At 39.8% G+C, this 27,348-nt stretch overlaps 1 protein-coding gene across 5 annotated transcripts in view; it reads right to left on the reverse strand.

The window, feature by feature from the left end:
- IGSF10 (immunoglobulin superfamily member 10) overlaps positions 1-27,348 on the reverse strand; it is a 54,074-nt gene that overhangs the window by 20,813 nt on the left and 5,913 nt on the right. For all 5 annotated transcript variants that reach the window (XM_021069602.1, XM_021069603.1, XM_021069606.1 and 2 more), the window contains 2 exons: positions 25,338-25,728; positions 89-4,375 (listed from right to left, as the gene is read on the reverse strand). In XM_021069602.1, the coding sequence (XP_020925261.1) occupies positions 89-4,375; positions 25,338-25,728 (4,678 nt within the window). The remainder of the gene's footprint in view (positions 1-88; positions 4,376-25,337; positions 25,729-27,348) is intronic.

Raw genomic sequence — 27,348 nt, forward strand, 5'->3', positions numbered from 1 at the left:
CTTTGAATATACAACCCTGAAACATAACACAATGTTTTCTTTGCTTTGTAATGGAAGAAGACTATTGTGAAGAAAGAGTTTCAAATACCTGGTGAGATTTTGGTCCAGTGGATAGTGGGCTCAGGATTTCCAACAGCTTCACAAGGAAGAAAGGCATCAGAATTAGCTGGAACAGTAAAACTTGCCGCTTTTCCTCCAACTATTCTGGGCCTTTCAAATATATTCCTAGACAAAGAGTCAAAGGGAAGGAGTCTGGAAGTTATTTTTTGAACTGTTTTCCTATCACTTTTCTTTGCATTCTTCTGTATATCCCAATATGAAGGATGAGTGGTGTCCTCTGGTGTGGGCAGTATGCTCACTACTGGCTTTTTGCCCTTTTCAGCAATTTCTGGGTATGACTTGTGCCAAAAGTGGTTTTCTGACAAGGGAGAAGGAGTCAACTTAGAATTCTGTGGTTTAGCGGTTATTGGTGCTGGCATAGGAGTAGAATGTAACAGATTGGAGTAGATAAAGTGGGTGGTTCCAAGGGCAAACTTGGCATTTGGGTGAATTGGGGGAGATGTTTCTGTGATTTGCTGTGGATTAGCATTGTGCCTCAGGGATTCATGTGGCTTGACTATTGTACTTGTTGTTATCCTGAAAATGGGAGTTGCCATATTGTCAGTAACGGCAATTTGATTACTCAAGGGAGGGGAGGTGGAAATTGGCATTGGAGTGGCACTGGTGCTCAGGACAGGTGGCATGGTTGAATGTCTAATGGTTGTCTCCCTAGCCATGGTATTCTGGTGTAGTTTGCTGGACAGAGTGGTTTCAGAAGCAGTTCTGCTCTTTAAAGTCTGAGTATTCTCCTGCAGTGGTTCTTCAAGTACATCTGTCAGAGTAAAAGTTCTTGCATGAAGATCAACTGTGCTTGACGTTTCCTTTATAGTTTCTAGAGAAGAATGAGTGAAAGCAGACATACTGGGCTTGGTTGAAGTTTCAGCTGTGGTTAGAACAGGAGGTGGCATAGTGGTGGATATAATGAAGCCGGAAGTCCTATTATGAGGTTCTTTTTTCCTTTGTACTTTTTGTGTCCTAAGTCTGGCTATTTGGGTTTTAGTGATAATGACAGATGCAGGGGGAGAAGGAGTAGCTGTCAGTGTGGCTATTTGCATTGGTATGAAGTTTGTACTGGATGCTTTACTTAAGATACTAGGAGGTATAGGGTAAATGGGTGGGAAGGGCAGATCTTTCGCTGCTGGAGGACTTAGAGGACTATGTGTTTTAACGGTACTGTGATGAACTTTAGCAGATGTTACCGATGGAATCTGCATCACACTTGCTGAGAGTGTTGTAAAATGTAAGGGGGAAGCTGTGAGTAAAGCAGGAGATGTTTTAGGGAGCATCCTGTCTGTGCTTTTGTGTGAATCAAATTTATGCTGATTCCTTAGCTTTTCTCTTTGGATATGGTTATTTACAAAGATCTGATGCCAAGGAATTTTCTTTCTTGAAAATCTTGTAATGGCTATAGTAGTAGGCATAAGTGGCTTGATGGTGGGACCTGGAAGTGGAAATATAATCATTGAATCTCTTTTAGCTTCACTAGTGTTAGACACACTTGGGTAACTAATATTTGTTCCATGGGTGTTTTCCATGGATATGGCTGTTGGGGCATGAGTTGTAACTGCACTAGCTGGAATCACTTGTATACTTTCAGCATTGAAATATTTTATCGTAGGTGTTGTTTTCTCAACATCTTTATGTGGTTTGTTCTCAAATAGTAATGATGGACTGTGGACTAGAGTTGTAGATTCTTCTGCTGTGACTCTGGAAATTTTAGCTTTGGGGAGGGTAATGGGAGAAGACCTTGGAAAAGGCAATGCTGTTGCAGCAGTGGTGAACCTCTGGCTGGGAGAACAGGATGGGCATACCACATTGAGCTCTGTGGCCGAAAATGCAGTGGTGCTTTCTTCAGAAGCAGCTCTGAATGTTGGCCTCACAAAGCTGTATCTGTGCTCTCGGAGAACTGGAGTCTTATATGGGCTGATAATCCGCCCCCTGCTCCAAATTTTCCTCCGTCTTCCAAAGCGTCTGGACAGAGGAATATTGACTGTACTATTTCTAGGAATGTGTAGCTGAGAATGAGCAGTAGTGTATGGGCCTGAGTGGAGCTTAGAAGTGCTAGGTTTTTTAGTAGTGTGGGAGTGATTGCTTCTGGGATCACTAACTCCTGTTACAGATGACTGATGACTATTCGTGGCATTTACTGACCCTAAAACTGTATCAGCTTTGCCGTTGGCACTATTAAGCATTTCGACATGGATATTTTTTACTGTAGGAGCCCCTACGGTTATCGGGGGTGCACTTTGCAAGTATTTTCTTTTCCTCCCCATGTTGTCCGCATCCTGAAAGTGAGTTGCTTCAAGTGGCAGAGGAAACACACTAGATAAATTGTGGTTGGTTGTACCTTGCATTTTGCCTGATGTGGCTGGGTTTGTATTCTTTGACACAGCCTTAGTTTTAATAGTAGTAGATGGTTTGGAATTTGTTGGTTTTTCAGGTGGTAGTATCTGTGGACTCACAACTGGGGAGACTTTGGGGGCAGCAGCTATACTTGTCACAGGGCTCTCAGATGATTTGCTGGAATCAGCAGTTGCTGTCCTTGCCAGAACACCGGGAGCTTTAGCTGCCAGAACCTCCTCATCTGGAGGGAGCATGCCTGAAGAGTCTACTTCCTCACTAGGTGTTTCCAGGAGTTGGGTGACTGGTGGAAGTGGCTTTGCTGTAGTATTTTCTTGCCTCTCTGGCATGGTATTCTTTTTAGCTTTCTCCAAAAGTGCTGCCCAGTGCTGTGGGTCAATTCTCCTGGCAGAGGGAGGGAACCGCCTCCTGTGCTCCTTGGAACGGTGGCTGGTTGCCTCTCCACGCCGTTGGTGTATTAACACCCGATGCCTATGATTCTTACTTGTGCTCAAGACTTGTGTTCCAGCCTCAGCTCCTTTTGGGGCAGATGTGGGGAGTTGTGTGGCTGGTGGATCCTTAAGCTGAGCAATGGAACTGGGCTCATCAAACCCAGATCCATCCATTTCTACATTATGTTCCACTGGTCTTTGCCCTTTTACTTGGACTGAAACTTGGTTAATTAAAAAATCGACCCCTGATGGGTTGGCTGCTACACAACGATAATGACCCTGGTCTTTTTGAGTGACCTGTAATATTCTTAATGTGCCATTGTTAAGAATTTTCTTATCTCTTGAGGACTGCTGGAGCACACTGTTTCCTGGAAGAACCCAGCTTACAGAGGCATCTGGGATACCTGTAGAATGGCAGGGAAGGTCAAGTGTTTCACCACTAGGAACTATATGATGAGCCCCATTTTCCTGATAGGGTTCTATGGAGGGCTCTATCACGGTAATCCTATAGGTGAGAAAGTCTGCATCATCATAATTGGTGCTTATGCAGTGGTATATGCCTGTGTCAAAAATATCAGCCATCTGGAGTTCCAGTTTCCCACTTTTGTCTATCAGGATCCGTCCATCTTCACTAACATAAGGGGCTCTCACTTTACTTCCATCAGCTAGAAGCCACTCCAAATGTGGGGGAGGGTCTCCTTGGCCTGGGCAGTCTAGGCCAATAGTCCCACCAACCAATACAGTATGTTCCAGCTTAGTATGGTTATCCCTGGAAATCATGGTCCATTTGTATTTGTCTAGCCTCATCTCAGCCCTTGGTAAAGTGATTCGGGCCTCACTGGAGTACTGGATCTGTAATGTACTGAATGTGGTGGCAGTTCTGTTTAGCTGTAAGGAAATTTGGTCTTGCATTAACCAAGGGGGATCTGCTCTGAGATCAGCCTCTATGTTGGTAAAGATGTTTTCAGGCTTAGGAACTGCTTGTTTATATTTGTAGCAGAGTTTTGGTGTTTCTGTGAGTAAGTGGCTCCTTTCTAGTACCAGAGGAGAGTCACTGTACAAAGCCAGAACTTGCCACACTGGCTGAATGTGACTATAATCTATGTTACACACCAGAAATGTTGAAAATGATGCATTTAGTGTGATGTAGTCATTTCTTTCAGTGAATGCCATGGATGATGTCATTGAGGGCTTTTGGATACTGCAGATCATGTTAGCTTCATTTCCAGATTGGTCTGTCATATTCAAAGCCAGGGAGCCAAAGGGCGTCATGAAATCTTGGGGAGAAATGGACACAGAACCACTGTCTTCCAGAAGAGTCAGGTTCTTCGTTTTCAGGGAGTGGTCAATGATTGGCTTGGCACACAGGAAAGCTGAAGCTGGGACCATAACCAAGGGCTCATCTTTAGAGGTCCTGGGGTTCACGCAAAGTGGACATTGCTGAGGACTGGAAGGACTTCTGTCTTTTTTGCATTTTATTATATCTATAAAAATGATAATTAAATTACTGCTAGTAGGGCCTGCTTTATGAATTAACATTTGAACATTTTGAATAAATAGCATTTGCTAAAATATGAAACAATTTGGAAATTTTAGTGTTTAATAGAACGTTTCCTACTTTTTTTGTCTTTGATTTCTAAAAATGCTATCGTCTACATACCTCCCATAATATGATATCCACTGTCACAAGGATTTTATCTGTCTTATTCACTGCTATATTTCCCATGCCTAGAAAGCACCTGATATAATATTTGGTACGCAGTAAATATTAGTTGAATAGTTTCCTTATCTAGGGAAACAAAACGATAGGCCTATATTCGTCACTTTTATTAACTTATTTAGTATTTAGTTATGTTTCCCCATTTTAATGTTTTAAGACTCTGAAAACTTCATTGTCCTTTAAAAGATAATGTTTGATAAATTTCCATTTACAAGTCCTTGGATATCAATAGAAACTCAAATTTCTTTCCATAACCAAAAAAAAAAAAAAAAAAAAAAAAAACCCACAATGATTATAAGATTTTTTGGCCTGGTCTAGCTTGGTCACAATAGCAATGGAGAGAATGAGATGGATGCAGAAGATAATGAAGCTGGAGGAACCCATCAATAAGAGGTGAGGATGTAGTTGAACAGAGAGGGTAGGGTGATTGAAAAGAAGAGTGAAGGAAGACACAGTATGACTTTGGTAACTGAGTTGATCAAAGTAGACTCAATGCAGGAGGGTTGGATTTAATGGGGAGGGAAGAACATTGTGGCCAAGCAGTGGGGCAGCACACTAAAGGTCTGATATTTTGGTGAAGTCAGAAGCCGAAAAAGTCTTATAGCTCTAGAACTACCCTAAGCCTTTCCAAATCATAGAAACCTCATCTTTCAGACATTCAGATATCACAGACCTGTACACTTAAAAATACTGCTCCGGTGAGTCTATTTAAAATGGCTAGTCATTGCAATACCTAATAAGAGGTATAGAGTTTTACAAAAATGCAGCTAAGAACTTGCATGTTGTTCCACGTAGTAGCTCTCATATCATGCATTAGGTTAGACATAGCATTTTATTTTTTATTTTTTGCAGGGCGTTGCATTTTTGTAAAAAAAGTTTTATTGGCATATTATTGATTTACAATGTGTTTTAGGTGTATAGCAAAGTGAATCATATAAATATATGTATATATCCATACATATATATATCTCCATTCTTTTTTACCATATAGGTTATTATCATATATAATCATATACATATAATCATATATGTATCCATCTCTTACCACATATAATCATATATATCTCCATTCTTTACCATATAGGTTATTACCACATATATAATCATATACATATAATCCCATATATATCCAACTATTACCATATATAATCATATATAGATATATAATCTCATATATATAATCATATATATATATACACACACACACACACACATATATATATATATCTCCATTCTTTTTTACCAATTAGGTTATTATAGAATATTGAGTAGATTTCCCTGTGCTACACAGTAGGTCCTTATTAGTTATCTATTTTATATATAGTAGTGTGTATATATTAATCTCATCTCCCTAATTGATCCATCTCCCCCACCACAGTTTCTCCTTTGGTAACTATAAATCTGATTTTGAAATCTGTGAGTTTGTTTCTGGTTTATAAAAAAGTTCTTCTGTATTATTTTTATTAGATTCCACATATAACTGATATGATATTTGTCTTTCTCTTCTAGATTCCACATATAACTGATATGATATTTGTCTTTCTCTTCTAACTTCACTTAGAATGATAAAATAATCTCTAGGTCCACCTATATTGTTGTGAATGGCATTATTTCATTCTTTTAGTAATATTCCACTGTATAACTATACCACATCTTTACCCATTCATCTGTTGCTGGACATTTAGGTTGTTTCTATATCTTAGCTGTTGTAAATAATGCTGCAATGAACATTTGAGTCCATATATCTTTTCAAATTATGGTTTTCTCTGGATATATGTCCAGCAGTTCTAAGAGGGAAGTTTATAGCAATACAAGCCTACCTCAGGAAACAAAAATCTCAAACAATCTAACTTTACACCTAAAGCAACTAGAGAAAGAAGAACAGATAAAACCCAAAGTTAATGGATCACAGCAGAAATAAATGAAACAGAAATGAAGAAAACCATAGAAAAGATCAATGAAACTAAAAGCTGGTTCTTTGAAAAGATCAACAAAATTTATTACCTCTTAGGCCAGACTCATCAAGAAAAAAAGAGAGGACTCAAATCAATAAAATTGGAAATGAAAAAGGAAAGGAGAAATTACAATTGACACCACAGAAATACAAAGGATCTTAAGAGACTTCTACAAGTAGCCATATGCCAATGTAATGGACAAACTAGAAGAAATGGAAAAATTCTTAGAAAAGTACAATCTTCCAAGACTACACCACTATGAAACAGAAAATATGAAAGGACCAGCCACAAGTACTGAAACTGAAACTGTGATTTAAAACCTTCCAACAAATGTCCAGGACCAGATGGCTTCACAGGTGAATTCTATCAAAAATTTAGAGAAGAGTTTTAACACCTTTCCTTCTGAAAATATTCCAAAAAAATTCAGAGGAAGGAACACTTCCAAACTCATTCTATGAGGCCATCATCAACCTGATACTAAAACCAAAGATACCACAAAAAAAGAAAATTATAGGCCAGTATCGCTGATGCAAAAATCCTCAACAAAATACTAGCAAACCAAATCCAACAATAAATTAAAAGGACTGTACACCATGATCAAGTCGGATTTATACCAGGGATGCAAAGAATTTTGTATACCTGCAAATGAGTTTGATGCAACATATTAACAAACTGAAGCATAAAAACCATATGATCCTCTCAGTAGATGCAGATAGAAGTTTTGACAAAATGCAACATCCATTTCTCATAAAAAAAAATCCTCCAGAAAGTGGGCATAGAAGGAACCTACCTCAATATAATAAAGGCCATATATGACAAACCCACAGCTAACATCATTCTCAATGGTAAAAAGCTGAAAGAGTTCCCACTGAGATTAGGAACAAGACAAGGATGTCTGCTCTCACCACTGCTGTTCAACAGTTTTAGAAGCCCTAGCAATGGCAATCAGAGAAGAATAAGAAATAAAATGAACCTGAATTTGAAAGGAAGATGTAAACTATCACTGTTTGAAGATGACATGATACTATACCTAGAAAATCCTAAAGATGCTACCAGAACATTGTTAGCTCTCATCAATGAATTTGTTAAAGTTGCAGGATACAAAATTAATATATAGAAATTGACTGTATTTCTATATACTAAAAACGAAAGATCAGAGATAGAAATTTGGGAAATCATATTTACCATCACATCAAAAAATAAAATACCTAGGAATAAACCTACCTCAACAGAAAAAAGACTTGCACTAGACACTGATGAAAAAAAAAATCAAAGATGACACAAATGGATGGAAAGATATACCATGCTCTTGGATTGGAAGAATCAATATTGTCAAAATGACTACACTACCCCAGGCTATCTACAGATTCAGTGCAATCCCTATCAAATTACCAATGGCATTTTTCCACAGAACTATAACCAAATATTTTAAGGTTTGGAAGCACAAAAGACCCAGAATAGCCAAAGTCATCCTGAGAAAGAAAAATGGAGCTGGAGGAATCAGGCTTCCTGACTATACTATACTACAAAGCTACCACCATCAAAACCATACAGTACTTGCCCCCAAACAGAAATATAGATCAGTGGAATAGGATAGAAAGCCCAGAATTAAACCCATGCACCCACGGTCAACTAATTTGTGGGAAAGGAGTCAAGAATATACAATGGAGAAAAGACAGTCCCTTCAATAATTGGTTCTGGGAAAACTGGATAGCCATATGTAAAAGAATGAAATTAGAACACTCCCTAACACCATATACACAAAAATAAACTAAAAAATGGATTAAAGACATAACTATAAGACAAGATACTATAAAACTCTTGGAGTAAAACATAGGCCAAACCCTCTCTGACATAAACCACAGCTATATTTCCTCAGATCCACCTTCTAGAGAAATGAAAATAAAAACAGAGAGAGGACAAGATGGCGGAGGAGTAGGGGGACACGCTCGCCCTGTCCCACAAACACAACAAAAAAAGCACATCTACAGAATAAATGACTTGCACAGAACAGCAACCAATCGCTGGCAGAGGAACCTAAATTCCAATAACGGCAAGAAGTTCGTGACATTACTGGGCAGAACGGGAGAAAAGAGGAGAGTGAGAGAAGGTGAATCCGAGTGGGACGGGTGCTCCCGAAAGGGAACTGCAGAGGAGAAAGGGATCCCGCACCCTGGAAAGTCACCTACCGGGGGAAAGATCAAACAAACTGGAGGAATCTCCAGATGCAGAGAAGAGTGTAGCAGTAAGTTGGAGTACGGAAAAGCCGATCAAGAACCCAACGGACCATCTGAATTACAGGCACAGTCACCAAAAATTGAGATGCCTGGGTGGGGGCTGGGCACCAAATCCTCAGCTCCAGAGGTTAGTCCCCGAGAAAGGGCTGGGGGACGCCTGGGTGGGGGCTGGGCACCGAGACCTCGCCTCCGAAGGTTAGTCCCCGAGAAAGGGCGGGGGACGCCTGGGTGGGGGCTGGGCACCGAGACCTCAGCTCCAGAGGTTAGTCACGGGCTGGGGGGGCGGGGTGGAGCGGAAACTGCTTGGGAGGTCTAGAAACCATTTGACGGGGCAGAGACTGCCTGGGAGACTAGAAAACAAAGCTGTCGCAGAGGAAGGGAACAATACTCTGGGGGCGGGGAAATGGAAAGCTGCATTAGAGGGAACCTGGGAGAAAAGCCTGGTCTGCGCCCGTGCTGGGGAGGGGAGAGAAGAAGGGGTGGGTCCCCATAGAATACCCGCCATGCCACAGCAAGCTTACAGGCCCGCTAGCTAGCAGAAATCTGTGCTTCCCAGTGCATCCCCTCCCCCACCCCTGCCACCCCCTACGCTCTCACCGGACCTGGGGCTGCCTGCCATCCAGGAGGGCTGGCCTCAACAATTGCCTGAAGCCTACCACCGCAGGGGCTGTCCCTGCACAGGCCTGCTTGCCCTTTGGAGGGGCTACACTTCCGCAGAGCAGCACCAAACACCACCAGCCCCAGAGAAAAGCCAGCCCAGAAAAGCTAGAACAAGCCTAGCCAGGCCGTGAACAGATCGGCCTAATTCTCGGATGGTTTTTCTGAGTCGGGCTGCCCCGGGGAGAAGCCTCTTGGGTTTCCAACGGCCCTGCTACCCGCCCAAGCCCCGAGGGGGTGCCCTAGTGGATCAGCTGCATAGGACTGCCAGCTCCAGGCAGGACCCCCTGCAGCCCAGAAAAGCTGCAACAAGTCTGGCCGAGTCGGGAAAAGATCTCAGACGGTCTTTCTGAGTCGGGCTGCCCTGGGGAGGAGCCTCTTGGGTCTCCAACAGCCCTGCTACACACCCAAGCCCCCAGGGGGTGCCCCACTCCAGCAGAATAGCTGCTCAGCACCACCAGTCCCCTGGAAGAGCCCCTGCAGCCCAGAAAAGCTGCAACAAGCTCGGCCAGACTGTGAAAAGATCTGCCTACATTCTCAGGCTGTCGTCCTGAGTTGGGCTGCCCTAGGGAAGAGCCTCTTAGGTTCTCAGTGACCCAGATAGCTGCTCCAGTCCCCAGGGGGTGCTGCACTCCTGAGAAACAGCTGCCCAACACCGCCAACCCCCTGCAAGAACCCCACAGCCTAAAAACACCAGAGCAAGCTCTGCATGACCAAGTGAAATCTGCTACCATCGTGGTGTGGACCTCCCAGGCCTGTCTTCCCTCAGGAAGCCCTCCTTTGCTTCAAATAAACACTGTTAGCCCCATCAACACTCCAGAAAAGCCACACTGCCTCAAAAAAGATTGACCAACAACGCCAGCCCTCAGGAAATATTCAACGGCAGTGACAAGGCAAACACTGCCTGATAACGGAGAGTACAACTCCCTCAGGAGAAAGAAAACAACAAGCAAGATGAAGAAGCTGAGAAACCACCCCCAGTCAAACCAACAGGAGAACTCACCTAAAACAGTCAACAATGAAACAGATCTCTGCAGTCAGACAGACCTGGAGTTCAAAAGAGAAATAGTGAAAATACTGAAGGAATTAAGAGAAGATATGAACAGTAATGCAGATACCCTCAGAAAGGAACTAGAAAATATAAGGAGGAGCCGAGAAAAACTAGAACATTCATTTGCAGAGATGCAAACTGACTAGGGGCAGTAAAAACCAGAATGAATAATGCAGAAGAACGAATCAGTGATACGGAAGATAGAATAATGGAAATCACTCAATCTGGTCAACAGACAGAAAACCGAATCAAAAAACTGGAAAGCAATATAAGAGACCTATGGGATAATATAAAGCGGGCCAATCTATGCATAATAGGAATTCCAGAAGGAGTAGAAAAAGATAAGGGGATGGAAAATATATTTGAAGAAATTATCGATGGAAACTTCCCAAGTCTAAAGGATACTGGGTTCAAGATACAAGAAGCACAGAGGGCCCCAAACAAACTGAACCCAAACAGACCCACACCAAGACACATCATAATAAAAATGGCAAAAGTTAGTGATAAAGAGAGGATCCTAAAGGCAGCAAGAGAAAAACAGAATGTTACCTACAAGGGAACCCCCATAAGAATATCAGCTGATTTCTCTACAGAAACTCTACACACCAGGATGGAATGGCAAGAGATATTTAAAATGCTAAAAGGAAAAAATATGCAACCTAGAATACTCTATCCAGCAAGAATATCATTTAAAATAGAAGGGGAAATAAAAATTTTTTCCAACAAACAAAAACTTAAAGAATACAGCAACACAAAACCCAGGTTAAAGGAAATATTGAAAGGGCTTCTCTAAACCAAAAAGAAAGGAAGGAAAGGGAGGAAAAAAGAAAAGAAAAAAAAAAAGAAGAACAGGAAGAACTAGGACTGAGGAAACCGCAATCAGAGAGCAGTCACTCAAATAAGCCAGCATACAGATTTAATCATGAACATGCTTCAAACAAAATAAAATTAAAAAGAAAAAATAAAAAAGAGTCATCAAAACCATAAAATGTGGGCAAGGGATGTCAGGAGGTAAATAACCCTTTTTGTTTATATGTATGTCTCTCTTCTTAATTTTAATATAGTAATGAAGTGTTTGAACTTACAGGACCATCAGGCTAAAACACACAATTATGGGAAGGATTTAGCATACTTAAAAAACAGGGCAACCACAAGCCAAAACCAAATATTGCATTTGCAAAAAATGAAAAAAAAATACACTCAAGCAGATAATAATAGGAGATCATCCAACCAAAAAAAAAAAAAAAAAAAAAAAAAGAAAGGAAGAATGGAGAACCATAGAATCAACTAGAACACGAGGTTCAAAATGGGAATAAATAATCATCTATCAATTATCACCTTAAATGTCAATGGACTGAATGCCCCAATCAAAAGACACAGAGTGGCTAAGTGGATAAAAAGGCAAAAACCTTCAATATGCTGCCTACAAGAAACTCACCTTAGGACAAAAGATACATATAGATTGAAAGTGAAAGGGTGGGGAAAAATATTTCATGCCAATAGACATGACAGAAAAGCAGGAGTTGCAACACTCATATCAGACAAAATAGACTTTAAAACAGAAGACATAAAGAAAGACAAAGAAGGACACTATTTAATGATTAAGGGATCCATCCAAGGAGAGGATGTTACTATCGTCAACATGTATGCCCCAAATATAGGAGCACCCAGATACATACAACAAATATTAACAGACATAAAGGGAGAAATTGATTGGAATACAATCATAGTAGGAGACCTTAATACCCCCCTCATATCAATGGACAGATCCTCTAGACAGAAAACCAATAAAGCAACAGAGATCCTAAAGGAAACAATAGAAAACTTAGACTTCATTGATATCTTCAGGACACTACATCCAAAAAAATCAGAATACACATTCTTCTCAAATGCTCATGGAACATTCTCAAGAATCGACCACATATTGGGACACAAAGCTAACCTCAACAAATTTAGGAGCATAGAAATTATCTCAAGTATCTTCTCTGACCACAACGCCATGAAATTAGAAATCAACCACGGGAAAAGGAAAGAGAAAAAACCTACTACATGGAGACTAAATAACATGCTACTAAAAAACCAATGGGTCAATGAGGAAATCAAGAAGGAAATTAAAAACTACCTTGAGACAAATGATAATGAAGACACAACCTCTCAAAATCTATGGGATGCTGCGAAAGCAGTGCTCAGAGGGAAATTTATAGCAATCCAGGCCTTTCTCAAAAAAGAAGAAAGATCCCAAATTGACAACTTAACCCTCCACCTAAACGAATTAGAAAAAGAAGAACAAAAAAGACCTAAAGTCAGCAGAAGGAAGGAAATTATAAAGATCAAAGAAGAAATCAATAAAATAGAGACTCAAAAAACAATAGAGAAAATTAATAAAACCAAGAGCTGGTTCTTTGAAAAGGTGAACAAAATTGACAAACCCCTGGCCAGACTCACTAAAAAGAGGAGAGAAAGAACCCAAATAACCAAAATTAGAAATGAAAAAGGAGAAATCACAACGGATACAGCAGAAATGCAAAAAACCATAAGAGAATACTATGAACAACTATATGGCAACAAGTTTGACAATCTGGAAGAAATGGACAATTTTCTAGAATCTTACAGCCTGCCAAAACTGAATCAAGCAGAAACAGACCAACTGAACAGACCGATCACTAGAAATGAAATTGAAGAGGTCATAAAAACACTCCCTACAAATTAAAGTCCAGACCAGATGGCTTTACAGGTGAATTCTATCAAACATATAAAGAGGAATTGGTGCCCATCCTCCTTAAACTCTTTCAAAAGGTTGAAGAAGAAGGAATACTCCCAAAGTCATTCTATGAGGCCACCATCACCCTCATTCCAAAACCAGACAGAGATACCACCAAAAAAGAAAACTATCGCCCAATATCATTGATGAATATAGATGCAAAAATTCTCAACAAAATCTTAGCCAACCGAATCCAACAACATATCAAAAAAATTATACACCATGACCAGGTAGGGTTCATCCCAGGTTCACAAGGATGGTTCAACATACGCAAATCAATCAGCATCATACACCACGTTAACAAAAAAAAGTCAAAAATCATATGATCATCTCAATAGATGCAGAAAAAGCATTTGACAAAGTTCAACATCCATTCATGATCAAGACCCTCGCCAAAGTGGGTATAGAGGGAACATTCCTGAATATCATCAAAGCCATTTATGATAAACCCACAGCAAATATAATCCTCAATGGGGAAAAACTGAAAGCCTTCTCCTCAAATCTGGAACAAGACAGGGATGCCCACTCACCACTGCTCTTCAACATAGTTTTGGAAGTCCTAGCCACAGCAATTAGACAAACAAAAGAAATAAAAGGCATCCATATAGGAAGAGAAGAGATCAAACTGTCACTGTATGCAGATGACATGATACTATACATAGAAAACCCTAAGGACTCAACCCCAAAACTCCTTGAACTGATTAATAAATTCAGCAAAGTAGCAGGATATAAGATTAACATTCAGAAGTCAGTTGCATTTCTGTATACCAGCAATGAAACATTAGAAAAGGAATACAAAAATACGATACCTTTTAAAATGGCACCTCACAAAATCAAATATCTCGGAATACGCCTGACCAAGGAGGTAAAGGACCTATATGCCGAGAACTATAAAACTTTAATCAAAGAAATCAAAGAAGATGTAAAGAAATGGAAAGATATTCCATGTTCCTGGATTGGGAAAATCAATATTGTAAAAATGGCCATACTACCCAAAGCAATCTACAGATTCAATGCAATCCCTATCAAATGACCCATGACATTTTTCACAGAACTAGAACAAAACAATCCAAACATTTATATGGAACCACAAAAGACCCAGAATCGCCAAAGCAATCCTGAGAAACCAAAACCAAGCAGGAGGCATAACTCTCCCAGACTTCAAGAAATACTACAAAGCCACAGTCATCAAAACAGTGTGGTACTGGTATCAAAACAGACAGACAGACCAATGGAACAGAATAGAGAATCCGGAAATAAGCCCTGACACCTATGGTCAATTAATCTTTGACAAGGGAGGCAAGAACATCAAATGGGAAAAAGAAAGTCTATTCAGCAAGCATTGCTGGGAAACCTGGACAGCAGCATGCAAAGCAATGAAACTAGAACACACCCTCACACCATGCACCAAAATAAACTCCAAATGGCTGAAAGACTTAAATATACGACAGGACACCATCAAACTCCTAGAAGAAAACATAGGCAAAACACTCTCTGACATCAACATCATGAATATTTTCTCAGGTCAGTCTCCCAAAGCAATAGAAATTAGAGCAAAAATAAACCCATGGGACCTCATCGAACTGAAAAGCTTTTGCACAGCAAAGGAAACCCAAAAGAAAACAAAAAGACAACTTTCAGAATGGGAGAAAATAGTTTCAAATGATGCAACCGACAAGGGCTTAATCTCTAGAATATATAAGCAACTTATACAACCCAACAGCAAAAAAGCCAATCAATCAATGGAAAAATGGGCAAGAGATCTGCATAGACATTTCCCCAAAGAAGATATACAGATGGCCAACAAACACATGAGAAAATGCTCAACATCGCTGATCATAAGAGAAATGCAAATCAAAACTACCATGAGATACCACCTCACACCAGTCAGAATGGCCATCATTAATAAATCCACAAATAACAAGTGCTGGAGGGGCTGTGGAGAAAAGGGAACCCTCCTGCACTGCTGGTGGGAATGTAAACTGGTACAGCCACTATGGAGAACAGTTTGGAGATACCTTAGAAATCTATACATAGAACTTCCATATGACCCAGCAATCCCACTCTTGGGCATCTCTCCGGACAAAACTCTAATTAAAAGAGACACGTGCACCCGCATGTCCATTGCAGCACTATTCACAATAGCCAGGACATGGAAACAACCCAAATGTCCATCGACAGATGATTGGATTCAGAAGAGGTGGTATATATACACAATGGAATACTACTCAGCCATAAAAAGGGATGACATAATGCCATTTGCAGCAACATGGATGGAACTAGAGAATCTCATACTGAGTGAAATGAGCCAGAAAGACAAAGACAAATACCATATGATATCACTTATAACTGGAATCTAATACCCAGCACAAATGAACATCTCCTCAGAAAAGAAAATCATGGACTTGGAGAAGAGACTTGTGGCTGCCTGATGGGAGGGGGAGGGAGTGGGAGGGATCGGGAGCTTGGGCTTATCAGACACAATTTAGAATAGATTTACAAGGAGATCCTGCTGAATAGCATTGAGAACTATGTCTAGATACTCATGTTGCAACAGAAGAAAGGGTGGGGGAAGAAATGTAATTGTAATGTATACATGTAAGGATAACCTGACCCCCTTGCTGTACAGTGGGAAAATAAAAAAAAAATTAAAAAAATAAAAAAAGAAATGTGGTGAACATCCATATGCCAAAAAAAAAAAAAAAATAGAATATAGATACTCACCTGTATAATTCACAAGAACTAAACCAAAATGGATCATAGATCTAAATAAAGCCATAAATTTTGGAGAAAACATATGAGAAAATCTAGATAATCTTGGATTTGACGATGTGTTTATAGACATAATACCTGAATTATGATCTGCATAGAAATAAAACTGATAATGTGGACTTCATTAAAAAGAAAAGAAAACCAAAAATAAACAGGACCTAATTAAACTTAAAAGTTTTTGCACAGCAAAGGAAACCCTAAACAAAATGACAGCCCACAAAATGGGAGACTATTTGCAAATGAAGTGACTGACAAGAGATTACTCTCCAAAATGTATAAACACCTCCTGCAGCTCAATATAAAAAAAAAAAAAACCATCAAAAAATGGGCAAATCTAAACAGATAATTCTCCAAAGAAGACATACGGATGGCCAAAAAAACACATGAAATGATGTTCAACATCAGTAATTATTAGACAAATGAAAATCAAAACTACTATGAGGTACATACCACCTTACCCCAACCAGAATGGCCATCATCAAAAAGTCATCAAACAATAAATGCTAGAGAGGGTATGGAGAAAACGGAACCATCTTATATTGTTGGTGGGAATGTAAATTCGTGCAACCACTATGGAAAAAATTATGGAGATTCCTTAAAAAGCTAAAAATAGAATTACCATTTGATGCAACAATCTCACTCCTGGGCATCTATCTAGAGAAAATCATGACTGAAAAATACACATGTACCCCAATATTATTGCAGCAATATGTACAACAGCCAAGACATGGAAGCAACCTAAACGTCCATTGACAGAGGAATGGATAAAGAAGATGTGGTACAAATACACAATGGAATATTACTCAGCCATAAAAAGGAATGAAATAATGCCATTTGCAGCAACAAGGATGGATATGGAAAGTATCATGCTAAGTGAAGTTAGTCAATGAGACACAAATGTCATATGCTATAACTTATATGTGGAATCTAAAAAAAGAATAGAAGTTCCCATCGTGGCTCAGCAGACACAAATCTGACTAGTAACCATGAAGATGCAGGTTCAATCCCTGGTGAGCTGTGATATAGGTTGTAGATGTGGCTTGGATCTGGCATTGCTGTGGCATAGGCCTGCTGCTACAGATTGGAATCAACCTTTATTTATAGAACAGAAACAGAAGCAGAATAGACTTTGAAAAACATGATTACCATAAGAGACAGGTTGTGGTTGCAGGGGTGTGGGAGGGATGGGCTGGGGGTTTGGGATAGAAATGTTATAAAATTGGGTTGTGATGATGGTTGTACAACTATAAATATAAAAATTCACTGAGTTAAAAAAAAGAAGTGGAGGTCCTGTTGTGGCTCAGAAGGTTTAGAACCTGGCACAGTGTCCATGTGGATGCAAGTTCAATCCCTGGCCTTATTCAGTGGTTTAAGGATCTGACATTGCCATAGCTGTGGTATAGGTCACAGATGTGGCTCGATCCTGTGTTACTGTGGCTGTGGCTTGGGGCTGCAGCTCCAATTCAACCCCTAGCCTGGGAACTTCCATATACAGTAAGTGCGGTCATAGAAAAAGAAAAAAAAAAAGTCATATTGACATCATTCTCCCTGATATGATGCAATGAGAAGGCTCCTCTGTAGTATTCTTCCCCAAAATCCATAACTTAAGTCTAATCATGAGAACACATCAGACAAATCAAATTGTCTGAGAGTCTACAAAACAAATGACCCCTATTCTTCAAAAGTATCAAAGTCACAAAAAGCAAAGAAAGACCCAGAAATGATGACAGACTGAAAGAGACTAAGGAGACCTGACAGCTAAATGTGATGCAGTATCCTGAACTGAAACCTAGAATGGAAAAGAAAAGAAAAAAAAAGAATAATGGAAAAACTGGAGAAATTGAGTAAAATCTGCAGTTTAGTTAATGGTATTGTATCAAGGCTAATTTCTTAGCTATCGTTATATAAGATGTAACATTAAAGGAAGGCACATGAGGATTGTTTTGAAACTCTACTATCTTTGTAACCCATCTGTAAATCTAAAATTATTTCAAAATAAAAAGTAAAAAAAAAAAAGGACCTCAGACTTCCTTTTGGCAAGAAAACCTCCACATAACTGTGTAGGACAAAAGGAAAAAGAGGAAAGGAGGGAGGGAGGGAGGCAGGGAGGGAGAGAAAAAGAAGAGGGGAGATAGGAGAAAGAAAAAAGAATCACGATGGGACCAGCATTCCTGAGAGGGAGCTGTGAAAAAGGAAAGGAATTCTCACACTGGGAAGCCACCTAACTGGTGGGGAGGTCAGCTGGGATGATGGGATGAAGGGGGAGCCTCAATGCCTTGGAGCAAAGCACAGCAGTCTGTCTGAGGAGGGCAAAGCAAAGAGAGAGCCACACAGACAACTGGTATCACTCCCCGGCAGACCCCAGTCTGCAGACTGGGTGTTGAAGCTTGGGCTCTGGAGGTCAGTCTCAGGTATAGCATTAGGATTGGCTGCATGGCAACAGCCTGAGGGGTCTAAGGAGTGGTTTCCACAACTGAGGAAGTATAGGAGGAGGCCTGGGCCTGCCAGAGAGGCAAAGCACCATTGTTGAGGAGTGTGAGGGTTGGGGCAGGACCACCACAGAAACTCTGCACATGCAGGTTTTCAGGTAGCAGGGGACCTCTTGTGTGGGTTATAAGGATGGGTACAAGCCACTGCACCATCTGAGTCTCTAGAGGTGGGTCTGGGCCTGTCACTGCATGCTGCCTCCACCACCCCAGGTACTGATGCTGCTGTGGAGGGCCCTGTCATTGGGTCCTGCCCATCACCCCCAACTCCCTGGGAATGCACATACCCTGCTGCTGCTGCTGCCAAGGACACCATGACTGGGCACCACCTCCACTTCCCAAGGGCTCACTGCCATTGCCAAGGGCCTGCAATCAGCCTACTGCCTCCACCTTCCCATGGATTGTCATCACAGCCAAGGGCCTGGTGACCAGGCAATACCCACTGCCCCTACCACCTGAAGCACACATAGGCCATGCAACTGCAAGACCCCAAGAAGGAGAGAACAGCCTAAACACTCTGAAGAAAGAGACAGCAAGCATCCAAGCCAAAAGTAGCCCTCACGCCTCAAAAAACAGTAAACCTACACAAGCTACCCAGGGATACTCCTGCATATAAATCAGCCCTCCAAGACTCAGTAGATAATTATTTCCTCTAAACTCACAGAGTTAGAAAAATATAAGGAAAATGAACAAGCACAGGAACCAATCCCAATTAAAATTGGGAATTTTAATGGAATTGTTTGCCCCTGAAGGAGCCAACAATGAAACAGACCTCTTCAGACCAAAAGACATTGAGTTCAAAAGGAGGTAATGAAAATGCTGAAGGAGTTAAGAATAATTATTGAGAGTAATGCAGATTACTGTATAAAGGAACTAGAAACTATAAGGAGAAGCCAAGAAAAATTTAAAATTCATTTGCTGAGACAAAAGCTGAGCTAAAGGCAATAAATAGAATGAATAATGCAGAGGAACCAGTAAATAACATGAAAGATAGAATAATGGAAATCAGCCAATCAAGATGGCAGACAGAAAGCCAGATGAAAAAAAAAATGAAAGCAACATGAGATCTATGGGATAATATAAATCATGACAATCTACCAAGGAGAAGAAAAAGGGGTTGAAAATATATTTGAAGAGATTATGGCTGAAAACTTTCTAAATCTAAAGAAGAAAACAGATATCCAGATATAGGAAGCACAGAGAGCCCCAAACAAGTTGAACCCAAACAGACCTACACCAAGACATATTATAGTAAAAATGGCAAAAGTTAAAGACATGGAGAGGATTCTAAAGGCTGAAAGCCTTCCTGCTAAAATCTGGAACAAGACAAGGATGCCCACTCTCACCATTTTTATTCAACATAGTATTAGATATCCTAGCCACAACAATCAGACAAAAGAAAGAAGTAAAGGTTATCCAAATTGGAAGAGAAGGGGTAAAATTGTCACTATATGCAGATGACATATTTTAAATAGAAAACCTCAAGGACTCCACAAAAAAACTACTCAATATAAAGAGGATTCAAAGAAATGGAAAGATATCCCATGCACCTGGATTGGAAGAATTAATATTGTTAAAATGGCCACACTACCCAAAGCAATCTACAGATTTAAGGCCATCCCTATCAAATTTGGGATCCCATGACAATGTTCAAGAACTATAATAATCCAAAAATCTACATAGAACCGTAAGAGAACCAGAATTGCCAAAACAGCCCCAAGAGAGGGAAAAAAAGGCATGAAGCACAACTCTCCCAGACTTCAGACAATACTACAAAGCCACAGTAATTAAGATAGTGTGATATTTGTGCAAAAACATATAGATCAATGGAAGAGAATAGAGAGCCCAGAAATAAGCCCAGACATCTATGGTCAACTAACCTTCAACAAAGGAGGAGAGAAGATAAAATGGGAAAAAGTCTCTTCAGGAAGTGGTACTTGGAAAACCAGACAGCTGCATGTAAAACTAGAACATACCCTCAAACCATGCATAAAAATGAACTCAAAATGGCTTAAATACTTAAACATAAGATACCATAAAACTCCAAGAAGAGAACATACGCAAAACATGTTCTGATATCAACCATACAAATGTTTTCTTAGGCAATAGAAATTAAAACAAAAATAAACAGATGGGACCTACTCAAACTTAAAAGCTTTTGTATAGCAGAGGAAACCATAAGCAAAATGAAGAGACAACCCACAGAATGGGAGACAACAGTTGCAAATGATGCAACCAATAAGGGCTTAATCTCCAAAACATACAAACAAGTCCTATTACCCAACAAAACAACGACAAAACCCCATATGAAAGTGGGCAGAAGACTTAAAAAGACATTTCTCTAAAGAAGACATACAGATGGCCAGTAGTACATGAAAAGATGCTCAACATCACTAATTATTAGAGAAATGCAAGTCAAAACTACTATGAGGTACCACCTCACACCAGCCAGAATGTCCATCATAAACAAATCTACAAATAACAAATGCCAGAGAGGGTTTGAGAAAAGGGAAGCCTCCTACACTGGTGCTGGGAATGTAAGTTGGTACAACGATTATGGAAAACAGTATAGAGGTTCCTTAGGTAACTAAATATAGAACTACCATATGACCCAGCAATCCCACTCCTGGGCAGAGATCTGGACAAAACTGTAATTCACAAAGATATATTAACCTTTATGTTCACTGCAGCACTATTTACAATAGCAAAGACATGGGAAAAACCTAAATGTCTGTCAAAAGACGAATGGATTAAGAAAATGGGGTACATATGTTTAATGGACTACTACTCATTTATAACAGAAACAGACTCACAGACATAGAGAACAGATTTGTGGTTGCCATGTGGAGGGGAATTAATGGGATGGACTGGAAGTTTGGGGTTAAGAGATGTAAAGAATTACTTTTAGAATGGATAAACAACAAGGTCCTACTATATATCACAGGGAACTCTATCCAATCTCCATGATCAAGAATAATATTTTTAAAATATTTTATATTTCACTGGGTCACTTTGCTCTGCAGCAGAAATTAGCACAATACTGTAAATCAACTAAAATTTAAAAAATTCTTTTAGTACATAAAAAATTGGATGTCTTGCAGTCAGTGGCACCTGATGAAATATTAGCTGCTAACAACATATATTCATCTGATTTTATTAACAGAGCATGTAATTAGCTAAGTGGCAAGAAGGCATAAGACTTTGTAGGAACTAAACACAAAATCACTTCTCCCTGTGGGCAAATTCTTATTTCTTTTCTTCCTTCACTCTATCTTTGTCAAATGAGTTTTCTCCATTTGCTCACCATCCTTTCTCTGTAGTCCAGCTAGCAACCAAATTCTTCAGTTTCCTTTATCTTTCCATGGCTTTTGAAAATATTAAGAACCATGCCCTCCCCCAACACACATACATACACACACTCAGTTCCTACTGCCTTTTTGGTATCTGTGGAGCTGCATTCACGTGTGGTCATCTCACAGTTCAATCCTTCATTCCCTAGACATGGACCACCATAAGCACTACCTAGTTGGGTTCCCACTTCTCCCCTTCTTCCTAAGTCCATCCTGTCTGTTGCTCACAGATTGGCCATCCTTAAAAAGCATCTCATTGGAAGATCCTGTGTTCAAATCTTTCACTATAAAATCTCCCTAAATCTATAGTATAAAGTACAAAGTTTTCACCTGGCATTCAGTGCTCCCTAGAATTGGGTTCAAAAATGCCTTGCCAGTCTACAAATAATACATGTTGGAGAGAGTGTGAGGAAAAGGGAACACTCCTACACTGTTGGTGTGAATGGAAATTGGTGCAGTCACTAAAGACAATAGTATGGAGGTTCCTTAAGAAACTTAATATAGAGCTACCATATGCAGAAATCTCAATCTTGGGCATATATCCAGAGAAGAGCATAATTCAAAAAGATACATGCATCCTAATGCTCATTGCAGCACTATTCATAATAGCCAAAACATGGAAGCAACCTACATGTCCATTGACAGGAATGGATAAAGATGATGTGGTACATATACACAATGGAATATTACTCAGCTGTAAAAAATAATGAAATAATGCAGCAACATATATGGACCCAGAGATTATCATACCAAGTGAAGTTGTACAGAGAAAAACAAATCATAAGATATCACTTGTATGTGGAATCTAAATATGATGCAAATGAACTTATTTACAAAACAGAAAGTGACTCAGACATAGAAAGCAAACTTATGGTTACCAAAGGGTAAAGGTGAGGTGGGGATAAATTAGGAGTTTGGAATTAGCAGATCCAAACTACTGTATATAAAATAGATAATAATGTCCTACCATATAGCACAAGGAACTATATTCACAATCTTGTAATACACTATAATGGAAAAGGATATGAAAGAAAGCATTATATATGCATGTGTGTGTGTATACACATATTCATTATACATATATATATAAAAACCTATATATAACTGAATCATTTTTGCTGTATACCAGAAACTAACACAACACTAAAAATCAACTCTACTTCAATTAAAAAAAAAAAACACCTTGCCAGTCTGTACTGATCCCATGCCAGACAAAGTGGGCTCTTCATTGCCCTCTTCATGAGACTTATCCCATCTGCTTTTACGTACAAAGAAGTTTCTCATCCCAAATACGTTATATGAAACAGTCTAGACTTTTTTGAGTTTCTGTTTTTCTACTTTCTAGCTGTGTGGCAGTGAAAATCATAACACTTCACATTTGTTGAGTGCTCACCGATTGTGCTAAGCACTTTATATGTATCATCTGATTGTGCTGAGCACTTTACATGTATCATTTTATTTTTTTTCCTATGTTACAGGTAAGAAAACTGAGGTATGAAAGACTCTAAATGACTAGCCCAAGATACCCAGCTTTTCTAAACCTCAGTTTCTTCATCTGTATTTGAGGATTATTGTGAGGATTAAATAGAAAGCATCTAGCACAATGTCAAACACAAACTTGGGTACATGGTATCCTCCTGCTTGCTCTCTATTACTCCTTCCTTCCCTTCCGATGCATCTTTTGTGCCCCAGAACAACTTACCTCCTTTTTATTCAAGGCAGAAGTAACTTTTCTTTATTCTGGCTCCTACAGAACTAAATATTCAATATAAATATTTTGATGTTTTTCATTTATAGCTTTATTGTCTTTTTATGTGTTCAGCATATTTATCTATACGGGCTCAAACTCCTAGAGAGCAAAGGTATGTCTATTGGCCTAAAGTAGTTCGCTTTGACTAAAAATATTGACGGACTACATATGTACACATACATGAATGTATATCTCTATATATACACTACATATATATATTTCACAACAGCAATTCAAACCTTTCCACTCTCTCAAGCTTCCAACCTTGACCCCTTCCTGGCATCCTCCTCAGTCACTTTTCCTACATCTTCACGAAGGAGGAAAAGCCATCAGAAAAGAAATTTCTTACTCTCCTCCACCAGGCTCAGGAACTCACTTGCCTCTGTGCCATCTCCTTTTCTCTCCTACCTCCTAAGGAAAATCCCTCCACCAATGGCTGAGTCTCTTGCCCTTCAGTCTTCTCAGGGGACTGGGTCAATTGATAATTTGTTCCTTCTGCAATGTCACTGCCTTTCCCCTCTCAACCATCTCTTCTTACTCTGAGCATGCTCATGTCTCTCTCATGCTCGAAGAGCCTTGAGTGTGGCACATTTCCACTTGGTGGCCACTAATTCTCCCCTACCTCAAATCAAACCTCTCCAGAGTCAATTGTGGCCCTGCCTCCCACCTATTCCCCAACCCCATCTCAGGTGCATAGCAGTCCATTTCCCATCAATCTTTCCAAAGAAACCCACCACCCCTCTGATGCCAAAATCAATGGGCTCCTTTAAACTTAAATTGAAATTATTATTTAGGAGTGCCCATCATGGCGCAGTGGTTAACGAATCCTACTAGGAACCATGAGGTTGCGGGTTCGATCCCTGCCCTTGCTCAGTGGGTTAACGATCCGGCATTGCCGTGAGCTGTGGTGTAGGTCGCAGACGCGGCTTGGATCCCCCGTTGCTGTGGCTCTGGCGTAGGCTGGCAGCTCAGCTCCGATTACACCCCTAGCCTGGGAACCTCCATATGCCGCAGGAGCGGCCCAAGAAATGGCAAAAAGACAAAAAAAAAAAAAAAAATTATTATTTAATCAGATTTTAGTAACAGCACAATTAGCACAATTAGCTATTTGCCCTTTTCCCTCATAAGAATGTAAGTTCCATGTAAGCGGGAACCTTAATCTGTTTTATTTTTGGATCCCCTGTTCTCTCTGGCCTTTTGCACATAACAAGTTTACAATAACTACTTGACTGAATGGATCTTGCCCTTTTGGCAAATTCTCTTTCCCCATCAAAGCACACTTTATACTCTGATTATCTGCTTATCTTTATCCCACCAGAAATGTGGTTAGAGCAGAGACAGAGCTCTTGGTAGGTCCATCACTGCACACAGGACCTTGAATAGAACTTCAAAAAATATGTATTGACTGAAAGGACAGTAAAAAGAGGGAAGAGCTTTTATGCCTTCATGGTAAGTAGGAAAGAGAAAAACACTCGATATACTTATTTCCCAATCTTGCTAAAAGTCAGGAGTAATGATTGGATAATTGACCTGAAATAATGAAAGATTATTCAGTATTTAATTAAAAGAGTTCACTCTCACCAAATTATTAATTAGACCTCATTTTCTCTCCAGCTAAATTACCTTGGCCTCCCTACTTAATAGTAAAACACCTCTAGGAAGATTTCTTCTACTGAATTAGGATGAAGAAATAAACAGACTAGGTACCTGGCTTCTCCCGAATCCAGTTGGACAACCATTTCAAATGACAATCACAGGTCCAGGGATTCCCATGAAGATAAAGGCTTTCCAGGTCAGGCATATAGGAGACCATCTCTTGAGGGATGGAGCTCAGAAAGTTATCAGACAAGTAGAGGTACTTAATGAAAGATGTTCTAAATATCCGGAGGTAGCGCAAGGAAACAAATGTATCTGGATGAAGCTTAGTGAGCTGGTTTCCTTCTAAGTGCACCAGTCGGAGAGAGGTGAGTCCATAAAAAACCTCTGGGTTTATAAACTCAATATTGTTGTGGTCCATATGCAATCGTGTCAAGCTCCTGAGACCATAAAAAGTGTCCTTCTGAAGTTTTCGAACTTTGTTATAGCTCATTTTTAAGACCTAAGAATAAAAAGAACACATTTATCCAAGGAATTACAAGAGAGAAAAGGACATTGATAATAAAACATATGTTGAGATTAACCCAATCCAATGTGTATACCTTGTTTGGATTCTAATTCAAACAAATTAGTTGCAAATTAAATATGAGAATATCCAGGAAATGAGAACATTCATGAACAGTTGATGATATTGAGGCATTGTTGCTATGATTTTAAGACATAATAATAATATTGTGGTTTTATTTATTTATTTTATTTTTTGTCTTTTTAGGGCCGTACCTGTGGCGTATGGAGGTTCCCAGACTAGGGGATCTAATCAGAGCTACAACTGCCACCCTATGCCACTGCTACAGCAAGGGAGAATCTAAGCCACTTCTGCAGCCTACACCACAGCTCACAGCAATGCTGGATCCTTAACCCACTGAGCGAGGCCAGGGATCAAACCTGCAACCTCATGGTTACTAGTCAGGTTCCTTAACCACTGAGCCACGATGAGAACTCCCGGTACTGTAGCTATTTTTAAAAGATTCCTTAACTTTGGAGTTCCTGTCATGGCTCAGTGGTTAACAAACCTGACTAGTATCCATGAGGACATGGGTTTGATCCCTGGCCTCACTCAGTGGGTTAAGGATCCGGCATTGCCATGAGCTATGGTGTAGGTTGCAGATGTGGCTGTGTCCCAAGTTGCTGTGGCTGTGGCAAAGGCAGGCAACTATGGCTCCAATTTGACCCCTAGCCTAGGAACCTCCATATGCCATGGGTGTGGCCCTAAAAAGACAAAAAAACAAACAAAAATCCTTAACTTTGACATAGGTATTGAAGTACTTACAGAAACATTATGATATCTTGGATTTGTTTCATTAAGTAGAAAAGAAGTGGGTGGAGATACAGGTGAAACAAGACCTGTTTGGGTAACTTGTGAAGCTGGGTGTTGCTACAATGGGGTTCATTATTCTATTTTTGGATACTGTATATGTTTTAAAAACCTTATTATGGAAATGTTCAACCATATACAAGAGTATCTTGAGATTTCAAGTAAACTTAAGATTTCTATGAGTTCCCATTGTGACTCAGCAGAAACGAATCCAACTAGGAACCATGATGTTGGGGGTTTGATTCCTGGCGTCACTCAGTAGGTTAAGGATCTGGCATTGCCATGACCTGTGATATAGGTCACAGACTCGGCTTGGATCTGGCATTGCTGTGGCTGTGGTGTAGGCCGGCAGTTGTAGCTCTGATTAGACCCCTAGCCTGGGAACCTCCATGTGGTGCAGATGTGGCCCTTAAAAGCAAAAAACATACAAACGAAAAAACCCCAAAAAACAAAGATTTCTCAAATCTGAATTTTTCATAAGAAATAAGATTTTATCTTTCACATTTATAATGGCCATGCTGAGATATAGTTCACATGTCATAAATCCTTCTTTTTAAACTGTACAATTCAGTGGCTTTTAGTATATTCAGAGTTGTGCAACTATCTCCACTATCTAATTTTAGAACATTTTCATCACCCCCAAATAAAAATAAATACCCATTAGCAATCATTTTTCCCTTCTTCCTAGCCCTAGGAAACCACTAATTTACTTTGTTTCTATGGATTTACCTATTCTTAACATTTAAA

This window comes from Sus scrofa, chromosome 13 (assembly GCF_000003025.6).
Source record: "Sus scrofa isolate TJ Tabasco breed Duroc chromosome 13, Sscrofa11.1, whole genome shotgun sequence".
In the NCBI taxonomy this organism is placed as follows: Eukaryota; Metazoa; Chordata; class Mammalia; order Artiodactyla; family Suidae; genus Sus; species Sus scrofa.